At 46.3% G+C, this 18266-nt stretch overlaps 1 protein-coding gene across 1 annotated transcript in view; it reads right to left on the minus strand.

Moving 5' to 3' along the window:
- Window positions 1-774: 774 nt before the first annotated feature.
- Window positions 775-18266, minus strand: part of LOC144129463 (uncharacterized) — a 90051-nt gene continuing 72559 nt past the window's right edge. The window contains exons 4-7 of the mRNA XM_077663641.1: window positions 14174-14209; window positions 3161-3217; window positions 1914-1946; window positions 775-955 (exon numbers count right to left, since the gene is read on the minus strand). Of these exons, the coding sequence (XP_077519767.1) occupies window positions 891-955; window positions 1914-1946; window positions 3161-3217; window positions 14174-14209 (191 nt within the window). The 3' untranslated portion in view covers window positions 775-890. The remainder of the gene's footprint in view (window positions 956-1913; window positions 1947-3160; window positions 3218-14173; window positions 14210-18266) is intronic.

Below are 18266 nucleotides of genomic sequence, written 5' to 3' on the forward strand. Positions count from 1 at the left end.
TCCGATCGAGCTTTCGTTTTTCCCGCAAGGCGGCATGTTTTGAACGTGCTCCAAAGACGCGGTAGTGTCGAAGTCGCTTGGCAGCCCCCTCAGGACTCCGCTTCGTCTGGGAATGACTTTATCGGTGGTCCGAGCAGCATCGAGTCTGAAGATACTGCCTTTTCGCCGGCATTCACTTCTCATTCGGTGTCGACAGAAACCAGCCTGGAACACAGGCGTCCGAACTCCGGTGCAAAATCATAGCGTTCTGGAGTTTATCAAGAATAGTACTCAAAATAGAACTTCAATTTTTTCGCGGCTAGTGGCCAATAGAATACCAAACTGTTTGCATTTTGAAAAAATTCACAAGTATTTCTTTCTATATATCAGCGTGTTTCTCATAGTTTTGTTTAATTTTTTCCTAAAATCTTGTTTTGTCAATTGAAATTTCGGTTGCAGCCCGGAATTCGCTATTTAAGCTATATGTCTCGAAATTTCTCATTCAGTGCTCAGAATTTCATTATATTCGTTATTTGAGCATGCTTATCAGTCGTTCACCAAAATAGGTGTTTCGGTAGAAAATAGACCTGCTTTGGGCATTTTTTCGGAGCAGGGACCACAGTGGAGCGAAAAGGAAAGGTTGGTGTAGCCTGTACACAGCAACGCCTGACAGTCAGTTTTATCCTCGGCCAACATGCCACTTGAATTGAATCTCGCTAGGCCGAATGCGCGATTTAAAGGGTGAACAGTTGCACCAGAAAAGAAGAAGGAAGTGGGCTACAGATGCTGCCGAAAGTATTTTTATTCGTGACTCGAGGCGTCTTGTAGGCATAGCTTCGAAATCGCTGCACCTAAGACGAAATAAGTACAAACTCTGTAAGTCTTCCCAGCAAGTGCTGTCGTTATCCTCATCATGCCAATGCTCCCTGTTCAATCAGGTCCCTGAGATGGGCGAATGTTGGGTTATTGCGGATACCTGTGGGAAAAGAAAAATGTAGGTGTTAGGAGGGGCTTGGAAGAAACAGCGTCACTCATTAAGAAACAGAAGCCAGTCATTTCTTGAAATGTCCAAAATGTGAGAGCGGAAGGGTACACGTGGTAGCTGAATCTCGAAGTGAACGCTGACAATAACACGAAAGAAAGATATTTAAACCCGCCACAAACATACCAAAGAATCTGTAAAGGGCCTTGCCACGTTACTAGACTAAGCGCACAAACGGCGTTGAAGTCAAACCTTCTTGATGGTGCGCAAAAGTAACATAAATTAGTTTGGAAATATGAAAAAGAAATAAAATAATGTTGCCCAGCCCGGACCGCCTAAAAATTATTTTGGAACAAGAAAAATTTCAGAAAAAAAAAGAGTCCCGGCCCGTGCTACAGACGCCTAACAGCGCGCACTACTTTTGCCGCTTATTTCATGAGTGTCCAATGCGCTACCGCCTTTCTTCCTGCCAAGGCACACGGTTGGCAAGATGGCCGATGAGCCTACGAGCGGAAGCGCGGAGAAGCAGTTAGGGAAAACAATTAGAGAGCGATACGCCAGGAGTGAATAAAACTTGGAATTGATTTCAACTTCAGTACGGTGAGATGAGTTGTTCTCACTTTATTCATTAAACTAGTTGCGTTATGTTCCGTCTTCGAGATACGATGGGAAAGGCGGCGGCGACATACCCTGCAGCAGTCGCTGAATTTTGCGTTACATTGACGCAACTGTGAAATGAGTTCTTTTGGACAACTCAGCCCGGTCGCTAAATGCTCCTGTCGCACTCTTCAGATCATCTAGTGCAATATCTCTCTGACTAAAATAATAAATAGGGAATTACTAAAATATAGTTAGTTGTCAACCTCCAAAAGAAGGAAAAGCGACAAAATGTGCGCGACAGTAACACGGCTAGATCAAGCGTGCGTGTAACAGCAGGACAGGTTGGACTCACGGTCGTAGAATCCGACGGCATAGATTCCGAAATCTGTAAAGAAACAGATCCCCACAATAGCACAGGCAGCTGATGTAAAAGTAGGTGGCAGAAGTAGTCCATGCTGCTAGTATATAGCTTGCCATTTTTCAGTGTTCTACAAAGGGGACATATTAAAGCCGCCATAAAAGATTGTTTTTGGCAGTGCAGGCTCGTGACTTGGGTAGCTTCAATTATTGTCTAGAAGCTGCCAGTGGGGCGCATCCTGACGGCTATCCTTCATTCTTCATCTTCGATACCATTGTGAACAAGCGTTATAGTCCCACAAGGTAGCCTTCCTGCATGTGTTGATTTCTCCGGAGATATCTGTAAACAGAGTGGCTCATCATCATCAGTCTGACTACGCTCACTGCAGGGTGGTTCATCCAGTATGCAAAAGCAAAAACTCACAATAAGCCCTTTCTACCAATAAGAATGCAACAATAAGAAGCATCGGATGCTTGCCTTGACCGGTCATTTCATTCACCGGGTGCGAAGAAAGAGCAGCATTCTGTCGCACTGACCCCTTCGCTATAAAGTAGGCGAAATTTCACGGATGTTTTCTTCTTTTTCTATTATAAGTGATTATACAACTCATGCATGAGATAGTTCATTGCAAACTAGCGTTAGATATCAGGAAGGTGACGTTCTACGCTATCAGACCTTGAAAAACGCTCAAGATCGTTGGGCTGACCCCGCTTGATCTACACTCGCTTGCTTACGAAACCTAGCGCACTTCCACAGAAAGCATACGGTCCGATTAGTTGCTCATCGGGGCCATCTGTAAAGCCGAATCTGCAAGCGTTTGAGCGAAAATTACGGAAAGGCACTGCTAACTTTTCTTCTGTCACTGATGCGAGCAGAGGCAGTGCTGTTGGGCAGTTGCCTGTGGAGCGGGCTATATTTCCCGGCTGTCCGTTTCTGGCACACTTAGAACACAGACCATTTCGTCGATGTCCCCCTATACTAGCGCTGGTGCGACCTGCTGTTCTGAGCCTTGCCTGTTGAATCACCGTGCCCAATAACAGGGATTTTTACACCACCAGCGGTGCACAAGGTCATTACCGCCGGATTACCCTATCACTGAGCTTTCCTCCAGAATTGACCTCAGATACATAAACCATTCCCAGTGGGTGTTCCCACCCCATTGGGAAACTCCGAAAAGACGTAGCACATTACAATGTGCGTTGGGATTATTCGAGCAGTTAGAGCATGATACATTTCCTTACCTCCGAATTTATGAATGCTCAGTAGCTCGCTGTCCTCTGGTTGACGGCGAGGATCTCCTGTAACAAGAAATTCCGTGTCACCAAGTGGTTGACTCAGAGCAAAACTACTCTCCTCCCACAACACATGAGCTTCCTAGAGTGTCCAGGCGTTTGGGTCTGCCCAGAGTTAGCGTACATCTTGGGCGTGCTTATTCCGTCATATATCATCGCTGCCATCTTCGTAGCACAGTTCGATAATGTGGTTTCGTGTCAGCGACCCACAGACCACTCCAGAATGCATTGAAGACTGTCTCGCTCGCTCTCGGCATCCGAAAGCAAATGCTTTAACAAAGGCTGGCCGTTTACCTTCAAACCAAGTAGCTCCCTTTTATATGTCATTGTGCGCTCAATAGCGCTCAGAAATATAGCTGTAGTGGTATGGCTTGTTGTAGATAGAAGTCCACACATGATTTTTACATACCACGTCAGAGCAGTTTCGATTTTCAAATGAAAAAAAAAGCCACAAAAGCATGGAGATTCTCTCTGTACTCGTGGTTGCTGTTGTGGTGTCAATTATGAGATGAGTGCAAACCGGCAGCATGCAGCCCGGTGTCGCTCGGCTTTTTTTTTCTAGTTTTCTTGCAATGGCGTTTTGTGGAGTGTTGTCTTTCCTGGGAAAAGTTTCAACGCTGGTACCGTAACGTGTTTAAGCCGATGAATAAAGCTTTCTGTGGATGCAGATTATTCGGAAACCTATTTATTAGCTATCGTTTGTAAATTTCGTACTGCTACGTCGATTAAAAAGAGCGGTCTTCTTAAAGGCCAGTGCTATACCTGCTCATCGAGCCATAGAAAAAAGTTTTATCTAGGAAATGTAAAGGTACTTACGGCAATCCAACTGTGCATTCAACTTTGTGGACGGGATATACCTGATTCCGACCCTTCTCTAGCGCCTCGCTATCTCATTTCTAGAGCGGGGAATGTTTTCGTGCTGCCTAGTTGGGTTCTGGCATTATGGAATTATGAAACGTGCAGCGCTGGCAGGCGGCGGCCTATGGTGGAAATGTGTGTCCTTCTAGGTACGTCGTCTATACCAGCGCTGTACATTCATTAATGGCTGATCCCATTTCTACATAACTTCACATTGAAGGCGAAGCAAGTGTTGCCTGCACATAGTTATGTCAGAAATGTTCGCTGCGCGAAAGAAATGTGGATGCAGAGAGGCTGCAAACACGACCGGACGAGCGCTGCACTTCAAACTGAAATTTTTGGGAAAACAAAAGCTTGAGTAAAGTTCATTGATTGCCACGTGAAAATAAGTCGCAGCCTTCCAGATTTCATTTCAGTGTCATGCAATAACGGTGACGGTGTGTTGAGACATTGCCTTCCTGCTTCTCTGATATAAAATGATCTGACAATCTCTCACTCCATCTGGTCTTTGGCGCGCCCAAGGAACATGGTTTTTAGAAAAATGGTAGCATTCTCTCTTCCATGATCAGATCTAAGTTTCCTCAAGACATTTCGTTAAAACCAGAACGCGTTTGCCCAATGTGCGGCTTTGTTGCAAGTAAGAGGAATGCTGTAAACTCCGTTAGTTGTGAACTGTGCGAAATAGAATTCATGTCTGATTGTACATATCGGCTTTTTATTTTCTGCCACCTTCGGAAAAATTTTTTGCAATTTTTGGGCAGCAGAGAAGAGCACATTTACATCTTACAGAGGAGATTCGGAGCAACCTTCAAAAAGGCCCAGAATTTTTATTTGTGCTTGCTGCAAAAACACTAGAACTAGCGGTGTTGAGAAGTTTGCATCGCTGGAAGGGCGATGGAGCGAGGCAAAGACAGGGGCCTATGTGACGGTGCTGATTCGGTGCAAAAAACGTGAGTAGCAATTCAATGCGCTCTGCTCAGTATAAGTTGGTTACCTATCTAATAGAGCATAACCTCATCGGAGTTAAATGCAACAAAGAGATGGATTCGTAGCACTACCTAAAGAATTGTACGAAGAGACAGGTATTCAAGCCAAAGAAAAAAATTCAAGAAAACTATCTAGGAGAAGAGAGCACGAACACAACAGCATTTTGGATGTTACCGAAGCTACAACTGGTTTCTGTCGCAAGTTGAGTTAAAAAATCGGTAAATGGCACCTTACAAGCGTCCTTCTTGTTCAGTGCACAGAAGCCGGTTTTCCCGTTTAGAGCCATTTTCAGACCTAAGTGGCATGGTTGTCAGAATTAAGAAAGTATCTCCAAAAATAGTTGAAGACTTTGATGATTGACGACCCTTTCCTCGTTGGAAGCTCATTGCAGATTGAAGAACTCAAGAAAGGTCTAGGCTCCACTATTTCTACCGCCTTGGAATTCTGTGGACGTAGATCAGTATTGGTCCATACCACACAAAAAAAGGCGCAACTTCTTGGAGCAGTGATTGAAGAGATAGCAGAAGTGCCTTTTCGCCGCGGTGGTTCAGTGGTTATGGCGCTCGGCTGCGGACCTGAAAAACGCGGGTTCGATCCCGGCCGTGGCGGCAGAATTCCGATGGAGGTGAAATTCTAGACGTCCGTGCACTGCGCGATGTCAGTGCAGGTTACAGAACCCCAGGTGGTAGAAATTTCCGGAGCCCTTCACTACGGCGTTCCTCATAGCCTGAGTCGCTTTGGGACGTTAAGCCCTCAAAACCCATAACCCAGAAGTGCCTTTTAAAAGTAGTCTGGGTATGGACAGAGGCAGGCTTTTAGCCCTTTTAGTTTTGTTGGAGTTTGCATTGGGTCTTCTGTTGTGCCCGATCCTTCTGACATTTTTCTGCGTTGACAAGTGACTGCTAAGGTAACTACCTCACCAACACTTTTGCAAATAAGTTGAATACTGCTTGGTGTAATGTACAACCCACATGTTTTGTTCATTGACGAAGCAGTTGCCGTTATCTTTCAGTGTTCCAAGCTTTCTGATAATGTCTTCAGTTTTCCTTATTAACTTCATTGTGAAAACAGCGCAGAGTTTCTGGCTTAACAATACATTTTCTGCTAAGTCTTACCTGCTACAGATAATATCCGAGACCGAAAAATTCACTTATCTCTCTCAATAGTGCTCGTTCAAAGATGATCAAAAGAGGGATGGCTTTTAACTGCGTGAATGCCGCCTTGAAAATAAAGTGGTAGGCTTAAACGTAGTATAAAGCCAGTAGCCGTGCGAAACGATGTTTTTAGCCTGGTTGGCTCAGGGTTTTGTTGTCTTGTTCGTCGGCATGTCGGGCGACGATATCACACTCAGGTTAAGCCCTGATGAGTGTTAAGCTGATCTTATCTTTTCGTGCCACAGATGTAAGTTGATGAAGACGACGATGTGCAGTGCTCAGCGTGAAAGTGCTACAGTTTAACACGTGGTGTGATTGGCTGCGGCGATAGGAGGAAGAGGAAGCTGTTTTGAACAGCTGTGTGTGTGTTGAAACGCTGCTAGCTGGAAAAAGCGCATCAGCCGCTGGCCGAGGTCTGCCGACGTCTGAAGTTGCCATGGACTCGTACAAAATTGTCCTCCCTACCGGTAGTGTTGTCCTCAACACCGTCTTTCTGCATGCTGGCCTCAAGGGTCGCCCATACCATGCTCCCGACCTCCGAGACGCGCTCGCGCAGATTGTGGAGCTCCGCGAGATTCTGTGTATTGGCTAGTACCAAATCAGCCGCGTTTTGATGGTTACCTGCGAGAGCAGTTCCTAAAAACCGAAGCTTATTGAGAAAGGAGAGTTCCACGTCAAATGTCCAAAATGTATCGTGTTTGACCCGGACACCAAAAATGTGAAGCTTAAGCTTCTATGGCTCCCGCGTTATATGGAGCACCGGAGGATTGTCGAAGCTTTGGAGCCTTTTGAAACTGTGCAAACTCTTGAGCGTGAGAAGTGGCGGTGGCCCGGAATGGAGCACATGGGAACAGCGAACCGTGAAATCTCGCTCACGCTTAAGGACGGAGTGTTAGCAAATACAGTTCCTCATGCGCTCAACATTTTGGGGTACAAGCTTTAGTTGTGATTCCAGGCAGGCTTCCGCTGTGTCTTCGTTGTGACCATGTGGGCCATGTACGGTGTCAGTGCCGTGCGCCTCGATGCACCCAGTGCCGACGCTTTGGGCGCAAAGTAGACAACTGTGTTATGAGTTATGCTGACAGGTTACGCCACGGCAACTGGGCACATGAAGATGAAGTGATTTCAGAGCACATTATGGATGTGTCGGATGTTGTGGAAGCGTCGGGTGAACTAGTCATGAGCTCCAAACATCCAAACAGAAGATGGACCAAAGGCTTCTTTCTGCACTGAATAACGGCGAGGGTCCGACTGCAAGTACGGACAAACTGGAATCCACGTCTCCAGACCCGAAGCCACCGGACCCGGGTCTGCCCGGGTCTGCTGCTTTGAGTCCTGTGCTTGCTGCTCAGGAGCCATCTGTCACCCAGCGATCACGAGAGCTGAACTCCCCTTCTGTAGAGTAAGTGGAGGCGCTACAACCAGTTATTGTGCGACACGCCTTCTACGCCGGTAATGCCCTTTCGTCGCCAGAGTGCAGCAGTGTGTCGCCTGAAGTGTCAGCTTCTAGTGCGTTCGATGCCCTGTCGGCTATTAGCGTGGTTGCGAGCGACGTGGTCCACTCGGCTTCATGGGCCGAAGCCTGAGCTGTCTCAGAAGAGGTGATGGACAACAGCGCACCTTTGGAGCGTCCCGCAGATGATGAGCTGTGCGTCGATGTGATGAGCGGAAGGCACCTGGTGTGGTGGCATTGGGAAGGGCCACCTCAAAACGAAGGGGGATGTCTGCACTACAGGCCACCGATTTGCAGGCGGGCCACACCAGTACAGGGGATGGCCTTCAAAAAAGACAAGCACCAAAAATGGCGGGCGTCGCAGCATTTAAGTCGCTACCTTTAACAATAGGGGTTTGCGTAACCATCGAAGACAACATTAGCTACGGCATGTTTTAAACAAATAGGGTTTGGCTGTGGCAGCTATCCAGGAAACCAAGCTCTCCTCTGATGAGGAGACTGAAGCTGCTATCGAGCCTTTTTAATCAGAATTCAATGTTATCGTTAGTCACTCAACAGGCTTAGCAGGAGGGTGCATGCTATTCGTGGCCAACGCACTGATAATTACTGCCGTGTCGTGTCGCACAGATGATGACGGGCGACTTATCTGATCGGACCTCGCAATTTAGGGTGTACAGTGGCGACTTATTTGTGTTTATGCCCCTGTAAAGCAGCGTTATAGACGGCTATTTTTCCTCTCACTAGTAGACGATTTGTGCACGGATCGTAAAATTATGCTGTTGGGTGATTTCAATTTTGTTTGTAGGGATGGATACCGAACTGTGTTAAGTAAGCGTTATGAGTCTAGTGCTGCTTTACTTACTGGTTTGGCATGCCAATACAACCTGGTGGATGTTGGGCAAGATAAGGGACATAACATTGATTTCACTCATTTTCAGTGCTCGGCTTTTCGGGATTTACGTATTAGAAGACATATTATCCAGTGTTTTTGGTTACTGGGTGCGGCCCATATTCTTCAGTGATCACTGCATGGTGTCTCTTAAGATAGGGAGGTACAGTCGGCGCATACTCCATCCTCGATGTGAGCTGTGGAAGCTGAATAGCTGCCTGCTCTCGGATGAAATCTTGAAACGTACTGTATCTACTTGCTTGAAGGACACTTGATCACGCGGTGATCTCTCAGTTTTCCAAAAAAGGGACTTTTTTAAACAAGAAACAAAAACATTGCTATTGAAGCCTCAGCACGAATTGCGTTTTTTAAGAGACATCGCCTTCGAGAGCTCGGCCGTAATTTGGTTGAGCTACATGAGTTAGAGAGGATTAGCCCAGGTGCCCATGTAGAAGATATCACTGCCCTAAAAGCAGAGTTTCATCGGTTTGAAACTGAAAGATACAAAGGGGCCTTGATAAGATCTAGGACCCGTCAGTTTCCGGATGCGCAATCATCTTGTCGGTCTCAGAGTGATGAAAGGCAGTGTGCTCTGGCTAAAGAAATATTGAAAATTCAGTATGGTGGTTGCATATACAGCGATGGTCCTGGTATTACTGAGGCTTTCTTTGACTATTATCGGAACATATTTGGGGGTTAGGGGGGAACAAATGTGAGATCAGATTACAGTCGCTTATTCGAAGCCTTTCCCCGATTTGACGATGAGCAGCGTGCTGTAATGAATATTACTTTTGACGAAATTAAATCTGCCATTTCTTACCTGACGGCTCAAAAATCTACTCGGCCAGATGGCATTACTAGCGAGTTCTATAAAAGAATTTCCGCTTGCCTAGCGCCTGTATTGATGGAGATTTGCTAGGGTTCTTACGATGTCGGTTTTTGCCCACCATATTCTATTTTGGGCATACTATATTATTTCCAAAAAGCGCAGATACGAATCGGATGAAAACAGTTGAGCTACATCGTCCAATTTTCCTCTGTAATGTAGATTACAAACTTTTTGCAAAGGTTCTTTGCAATCGTCTGCAGCTAGTTGTAACTCACTAAACAGGCACGCATCAAGTCTGCGGTATCAGAGGTCGCAGCGTAGTGTAGACAGTATCAGATGCAACCAGACAAGTAGCTCTAATACAGATTGACCTTGCGAAGGCCTTTGATAAAGTTCTTCACGATTTCTTGTTTGCGGATGAAACAGTTGAGCTACATCGTCCAATTTTCCTCTGTAATGTAGATTACAAACTTTTTGCAAAGGTTCTTTGCAATCGTCTGCAGCTAGTTGTCACTCACTAAATAGGCACGCATCAAGTCTGCGGTATCAGAGGTCGCAGCGTAGTATAGACAGTATCAGCTGCGACCAGTCAAGTAGCTCTAATACAGATTGACCTTGCGAAGACCTTTGATAAAGTTCTTCACGATTTCTTGTTTGCGGTCTTATAGCATGCAAATATTAGAGATGTTTTGCTTAGGGGCATAAGCCTGTGCTATAAGGATTTCTAACAAGACTGATTGTTAACCAATAGCTGACCAAACCTATTCCATTGCAATTATCTGTTCGCCAAGGCTGTCCATTATCGTCTTTGTTTTTTGCCCTATATCTTGAACCGCTTTGCCTCAGTATTATTAACTGCGCAACTGTCCGTGGTTTCTCCCTGGCGCAACGTGAAATTAAGATTTAAGCCTATGCAGATGACGTCGCCCTCTTTTCTTTTGACAAAAAGAGTGCGCTTGAGGCATTGCATTTGACTGAAACGTTTTTTGAGGTATCAGGTGCAGCTTTTAATCTAGATCAACCCAAAGGGTTTTGGTTGGGCCATTTGGGTACAACTTTAAATCATTATGATGGCAAAAGCTGGGACTGCGGGACCCTTCACTATACCTGTAGGTATACCTAGGGGTTCTTCACCAAATTCGCAAAAGTGAGCCTACTGGAATTCACAGATAGTCTCCATGAGGCGCCAAACCCTGGCTTAGATAGGTAGGGAACAGTCAGTGTTTGCTTGGGCTCAAGTCTGCAACATTTTTTTATTCGCAAAACTTGCCTATGTGCGTGCTGCAGGTTCGCCAATGTGCGAGGAAGAAAGTGCAGTTGATGCACATAATATTTGCTACATTCGCATAGCGTTCCCAATGGGAACCCATGCGTTGAGATAACCTATTTCTTTCTCTGTAGTCTGGTGGAATCGGTTTTGTTCACTTGTTCGTGCGTCAGCTCGTTTCGCGTTTTTTTCTTTTTCAAATCGTCAAACCACCCTTTGGTAGCGATAGCTACATTACGAGCCAGTGGCATTTCGAGCCTTCAGCGTGGTGGTGCCGTGGCCACTGTGGCGGCGCCGCCACATGGTAACGTATTTGGTGACGTTGTGTGGAGCAGCTGCCGGCGGCGCGGCGCGCCTGCGAAACTGAGTAGGGGGGGGGGGGTAGAGAGGAGAAAGAAGGTGAATCACGTCCAGGGACGAAGATGAAGAAGGAACGCCCAGCGAAACGGAGAGGCGAAAGACTGACTTTGCAATCTGACTGAGCGAGTTCCACTCGGCCAGCTCTAGCTGTCGCGTCACTCCACGTTTAACCAGAGCCGAACCACAACCGACTTTTTAATTGCTGCGCTTATTAGGCGACTGAGTGCTCATTTGCCTTTCCTATTCGCACCGACTGGACACACTCGTGTGGGGGTTTATGAGGATTCCTTAAGGAAGTTGCTGAGACCTCCTTCAATTTCTTCTCGGTGCGCTTTTCTTTAGACTACCTGTATAGCCTCTACAGAAGGTAGCTGACTCAGGTACTTACAGAGTATTTGTTCCCTGTACCGTTGTATCTGGAACCTTTTCTAAAGTTCCTTGACATCCCTGTGTTTTAAAACGTGTTAGGCGAATGTGCATTTCTTATGCTGCAAAAACATTCTTCTTTAAACTGCACACCTCTACGCCACCTGTGAAGGAATGGCTTCATGCTAAGGAGATGCTTGCGTCATGGTCGATGAAGTGCCGTCTGTGCAGTGCACCAGAGACAATTGACCATTGTTTTATTGTGTGCATTGATGCTGTGTTTCTCTGGGATATATTACAACGAACAATTAATATGGATATTGACATCCCTACAGTATAGGTTTTTTGCCCGCGGAGAAAAACTGTGTTTTGCCATATGATCTATTTATGTTGCTGCGACTGGTTAGTCTCTGGAAGAGCCGCATGATGGACCGCCACGCCGAGTCATCACCACGGTCATCAAAATCTTTGTTTCGTGAACAATGCGTTTTGGTGCGGGGCTATATGCTGCCCTGCAAGAACCGCCTTGGCTCCCCTATCCGGATGCATTTGTGTGCCTCCCAGACTTTCGATGTTTAAGAAGGAGGGGTCATGCTGGGGTTTGGTGGCGTGATGTTTTGCGGCGTAAACATGCTTAGACTTTTCTTTTCGGCACTACTTCCATGCAATAAAGAGAGAAAAACTGTGAAAGAAAAGAAAGGAAAAAAACGAGTCCCGTAAATATAATTTTTTTATTTCTCCACCCTATAATCATGACAGCCGCAAGATTCTTAGTAGGTTTTCACGCCTTTAAGTAGTGCTAAAATGTGTCTTCACTTAATCTATCAAAGTGTAAACAAGCACATCAAGCGTTCACACATTTACGGCTTTCTTTCTCCCTTGTCCGTAAAGTTCTTAGAGTGAGTGGATTAAAAAAATGCCTTCAACATTGAAATAATTTGTGCAGCACCCCTTCGAAATAGTCTCCCTTGCAGTCTATACACAGTTTCCAACGCTTCTCGAGATCTTGGAAGCAGTTGGAAAACGCTTCTTTTGGCAGGGCTGTCAGCTCCTTTGTCATGGCGTCTTGAATGATCTCCACGCTCCCCACCCAGCTATCTTTTAGGGCTCTCTTCACACGAGGAAACAGGAAAAAATCGCATTGGGAGGGGTCAGGCGGGTATGGCGGACGGGGAAGTACAGTAATGTTGTGGTTGGCGAGAAATTTTGTCAGGCTGGGAGCAGTGTGCGGCCTTGCGTTACCGTGGAGAAGGCTCCATTGTCCAGATGCCCATAAGTAAGCGCGACGGGATCGCAGGGCATTACGCATGTGTTGGAGCACACGGATAGAAAACTCCTGATTCCCCGCCTGCCCTTGTGGGAGGAACTCGTGGTGTATGACACCTGTGGCATCGAAAAAAAAACTATCAGCATCGTCTTTGTTTTGGTCTTCTCTCGCCGCACCTTTCTCGACGCCGGAGAGTTTGTGGACCGCCATTCGGCGCTCTGCCTCTTGGTTTGAGGATCGTATTGAAAACAACATGTTTCGTCTTTAGCAATGAAGGTGTCGACGAATTTGGCATCCTCCTCTGCCTCGGAGAGCAAATCAGCGCTCACTGATCCCCGCGTGTCCTTCTGGTCCTGTGTGAGGGAGTGTGGCACAAGTCTGGCATTCAGCTTTCGTTTACCTAAGTTCTTACGGAAAATTTTGTGGCATGTTCTCTTACTAATGCCGAGGTCATCTGATAGCATGCGGACTGTAATGGTGCGGTCCTGCTGTACGGTTTTCCTTGTTCGAGCCACGTTGTTTTCATTCCGTGAGGTTGAAGGGCACCCCTGCCTTGTGTAATCTTTTAGCGACGTTCTCCACGAAATGAACCTCTTGTGCCACTGGAAAACTCGCGCCCGCGATAATGTCTCGTCGCTATAAGCGTCACGAAGGGGCTCATACGTCTGTGTGGCTTTCTTGCCAAGCTTCACACAGAATTTTACGTTCACACGCTGTTCGAGGTGGACGTCCATCTGTTCACATTCACTCATATTAGAATGCGCAGACGACTAGTGACAACGTATTTTTCTACATGTAGCGCCATCTAGTAGCTGCCACAGCAATTAACATAGATAGCTCAGGATATCCCGACAAGATGGCGCTACACAAAAGCACCACCATTCTTTTTGGGGAATTAGTTCAGTATAAAACGAGAAAAACAATATAACAGGAAGAGAACTTAAGTGAATCTGTGCCTCAACTCATGTATTCCGAAACCTAAAGGAATTAGCAAGTAGGTACCACGTTAATGAGCTCTCCTCTGCTCCCAAGAAGTTATCAAACACACAAAAAACAAAATTAAAACCAGAATTGAGCCAATTGGGTGTTCATTTAATTATTGAGCTAGAAAGCACTTCAATGTGATGTAATGCTCCCTAGTGAAAACGCAACCTATCTTTCGAAAAAACGTTTCTTGGGTGCGGGAAAAACAGGAAAGAAAGATTTTTCGAGACGTTTTATATCATAAAAGCAGACAGTCAATATGTCAACGCACCGTCACTATTACTGCATTTTAATCAAAGAATATTCTTCGAAAACTCCGACTGATTAACACGTGGAAATCATGACACTGTACTTAAGTTTGGGTTCCACAATAAAATTTCAGTTGGAAGTGGAGCGCTTCTCCTGTATGTAGTGTTTGATGCTTCTCTGTTTTCTGGTTTATTTCACGCTGCGAGTTTTGTAACATCGATGGAGACCACCTGGCGCAAACAACTCTGCTTACACAGAGAGAGCGGCTCATTTGAAGGCTAGGACTTGCATGAACTCACCGTGCTGGCGATAGATCGCGTACGTAGCATTCGTACCTGCACAGAAATTGCGGATATGTCACGACTTGGGCGATGGTGAAAAAACACATGAAACGGTGAAAAAACAAATACCTTTTTTCAATGGAAAATTTCTGGAAAGCAACCTACTCATATTTGCAAATTTGCCCTTTTGGGTGCAGCCATATTGCCACTTGTCTATGGCAGCAACGGTGCCTTTGGCGGATTTCACAGCGGCAGCTGAATGAGAAGGCACCGCAAAGTCCAGATGCGGCTGCCAACACCATTCGACCTACCTAGTTACACCGCACTATCGTTCCAGAGACTGTGAGGAATGAGCGCCAAGCAATAGGTATTGGATTTCGCTACGCCTTTGTGATAAGGTAGCACGTGGTCTTTGAATGCTGGTGCGCCGCCGTGAATACACTGTCAACCTGTGGTGCCTGCTTTTCCGTATATGAACTTTAGAGAGTTAAATCCTATTAGCTCATTCCTCATTTCCGCACCGTTCTCATTGCCATCGGCATAGGCAGCGCCACCTGCTTCTGTTGAAAAGAGGCAAGATGGAGAGAAGAAATGCCTTCTCTACTTTTAGAGGATATGAGGGAGATTGAAAGTTACACAGGGAAGAGGGTGAGACGGTGGGAGGCGACGAGTGAAATTTTTGGACTGGCGAAACCGCCTTCTCCACATTTACAGGAAAGGATATGTAGAGTGGAAAGGGCAATAGGGTCGGAGGCAACGGGTGGTCTAGTGGCTTCGGCGTCCAATTTGGCTTTGGGAGGTGGTTGGTTCGAAAACCACAGAAGCTGAGAGCAGAATGTCATTGCAGACATGCAGCGCCACCCGCATCGGTTGGTAGGTGACAGAGTGGCGACTGGTAATTTACCCCCTCCTCATTTAGAGATAACAGGGAGAGAGAAACTGAAAGAAAAAAAGGGTGAGGTGACGGATGTTAAAGTTGAGTGCGGAAAGTCTCTCTATGGTCTAATGTTTTAGGTGAATCCCTCGTGTGGAGTAGATTTGATATAAGGGAGTAGCCACTCATTGGCATGCACCCAAGCACAGCCATACGGCTACAAAGGAAATCTGTACAGCTATACAGAAAGCTGTATAGCTTTCTCAGAAACTGCGCAGTTAAAGAAAAATTCGTCGTGGTCCGGGGTTCGAGCCCGGGACCATCGCATCACTGGAGCAGTCGCTCTAACGACTGAGCTAATCGGGACGGCCAATAACTCGTCAATAATTGATAACTAAAGAGAAGTTGGGACAGCGTTGGTCGAAAAGCAGGTAGAGCGACTGCTCCGCTGAAGCGGTGGTCCCGGGTTCGAACGCAGGACGAGTACAATTTTTTCCTGAACTACGAAGTTTCTGAGAAAGCTGTACATCTTCCCTTTGTAGCCTATAAGTAGTGCTTGTGTGGGTGCCAATGAGTAATTAATCCCTTAATACAAATTGACTCCACCTTGCATGGATTCCCCTGAAATGTTTTAAAAATACTATTCCCGCTTCGAGGTATTGCTGAAATCGCTCTCGCCCTACAATGAGCTGGCCATCCCGGTTAGCTCAGTTGGTTGGGCGACTGCTCCGGTGAAGCGATGGTCCCGTGTTCGAACGCAGAACGAGTACGATTTTTTCCTGAACTACCATATTTCTGAGAAAGCTGTACAGCTTCCCTTTGTAGCCGTATAGGCAGTGCTTGTGTGGGTGCCAATGAGTAATTAATCCCTTAATACAAACTGATTCCACCTTGCATCAATTCCCCTGAAATGTTTTACAAATACTATTCCCGCTTCGAGGTATTACTGAAATCGCACTCGCCCCACAATGAGCTGGCCATCCCGGTTAGCTCAGTTGGTTGAGCGACTGCTCCGGAGAAGCGATGGTCCCGTGTTCGAATGCAGGACGAGTATGATTTTTTCCCGAACTACGAAGTTTCTGAGAAAGCTGTACAGCTTCCCTTTGTAGCCGTATAGGTAGTGCTTGTGTGGGTGCCAATGAGTAATTAAACCCTTAATACAAATTGACTCCACCTTGCATGGATTCCCCTGAAATGTTTTACAAATACTATTCCCGCTTCGAGGTATTGCTGAAATCGCTCTCGCCCCACAATGAGCTGGCCATCCCGGTTAGCTCAGTTGGTTGAGCGACTGCTCCGGTGAAGCGATGGTCCCGTGTTCGAATGCAGGACGAGTACGATTTTTTTCTGAACTACGAAGTTTCTGAGAAAGCTGTACAGCTTTCCTTTGTAGCCGTATAGGCAGTGCTTGTGTGGGTGCCAATGAGTAATTAATCCCTTAATACAAATTGATTCCACCTTGCATCAATTCCCCTGAAATGTTTTACAAATACTATTCCCGCTTCGAGGTATTGCTGAAATCGCTCTCGCCCCACAATGAGCTGGCCATCCCGGTTAGCTCAGTTGGTTGAGCGACTGCTCCGGTGAAGCGATGGTCCCGTGTTCGAATGCAGGACGAGTATGATTTTTTCCTGAACTACGAAGTTTCTGAGAAAGCTGTACAGCTTCCCTTTGTAGCCGTATAGGTAGTGCTTGTGTGGGTGCCAATGAGTAATTAATCCCTTAATACAAATTGACTCCACCTTGCATGGATTCCCCTGAAATGTTTTACAAATACTATTCCCGCTTCGAGGTATTGCTGAAATCGCTCTCGCCCCACTATGAGCTGGCCATCCCGGTTAGCTCAGTTGGTTGAGCGACTGCTCCGGTGAAGCGATGGTCCCGTGTTCGAATGCAGGACGAGTACGATTTTTTCCTGAACTACGAAGTATCTGAGAAAGCTGTACAGCTTCCCTTTGTAGCCGTATAGGTAGTGCTTGTGTGGGTGCCAATGAGTAATTAAACCCTTAATACAAATTGACTCCACCTTGCATGGATTCCCCTGAAATGTTTTACAAATACTATTCCCGCTTCGGGTTATTGCTGAAATCGCTCTCGCCCCACAATGAGCTGGCCATCCCGGTTAGCTCAGTTGGTTGAGCGACTGCTCCGGTGAAGCGATGGTCCCGTGTTCGAATGCAGGACGAGTACGATTTTTTCCTGAACTACGAAGTTTCTGAGAAAGCTGTACAGCTTCCCTTTGTAGCCCTATAGGTAGTGCTTGTGTGGGTGCCAATGAGTAATTAATCCCTTAATACAAATTGAGTCCACCTTGCATGGATTCCCCTGAAATGTTTTACAAATACTATTCCCGCTTCGAGGTATTGCTGAAATCGCTCTCTCCCCACAATGAGCTGGCCATCCCGGTTAGCTCAGTTGGTTGAGCGACTGCTCCGGTGAAGCGGTGGTCCCGTGTTCGAACGCAGGACGAGTACGATTTTTTCCTGAACTACGAAGTTTCTGAGAAAGCTGTACAGCTTCCCTTTTTAGCCTATAAGTAGTGCTTGTGTGGGTGCCAATGAGTAATTAATCCCTTAATACAAATTGACTCCACCTTGCATGGATTCCCCTGAAATGTTTTACAAATACTATTCCCGCTTCGAGCTATTGCTGAAATCGCTCTCGCCCTACAATGAGCTGGCCATCCCGGTTAGCTCAGTTGGTTGAGCGACTGCTCCGGTGAAGCGATGGTCCCGTGTTCGAACGCAGGACGAGTACGATTTTTTCCTGAACTACCAAGTTTCTGAGAAAGCTGTACAGCTTCCCTTTGTAGCCGTATAGGCAGTGCTTGTGTGGGTGCCAATGAGTAATTAATCCCTTAATACAAATTGATTCCACCTTGCATCAATTCCCCTGAAATGTTTTACAAATACTATTCCCGCTTCGAGGTATTGCTGAAATCGCTCTCGCCCCACAATGAGCTGGCCATCCCGGTTAGCTCAGTTGGTTGAGCGACTGCTCCGGTGAAGCGATGGTCCCGTGTTCGAATGCAGGACGAGTATGATTTTTTCCAGAACTACGAAGTTTCTGAGAAAGCTGTACAGCTTCCCTTTGTAGCCGTATAGGTAGTGCTTGTGTGGGTGCCAATGAGTAATTAATCCCTTAATACAAATTGACTCCACCTTGCATGGATTCCCCTGAAATGTTTTACAAATACTATTCCCGCTTCGAGGTATTGCTGAAATCGCTCTCGCCCCA

The sequence above is a fragment of the Amblyomma americanum genome, chromosome 4 (assembly GCF_052857255.1).
Source record: "Amblyomma americanum isolate KBUSLIRL-KWMA chromosome 4, ASM5285725v1, whole genome shotgun sequence".
In the NCBI taxonomy this organism is placed as follows: domain Eukaryota; kingdom Metazoa; phylum Arthropoda; class Arachnida; order Ixodida; family Ixodidae; genus Amblyomma; species Amblyomma americanum.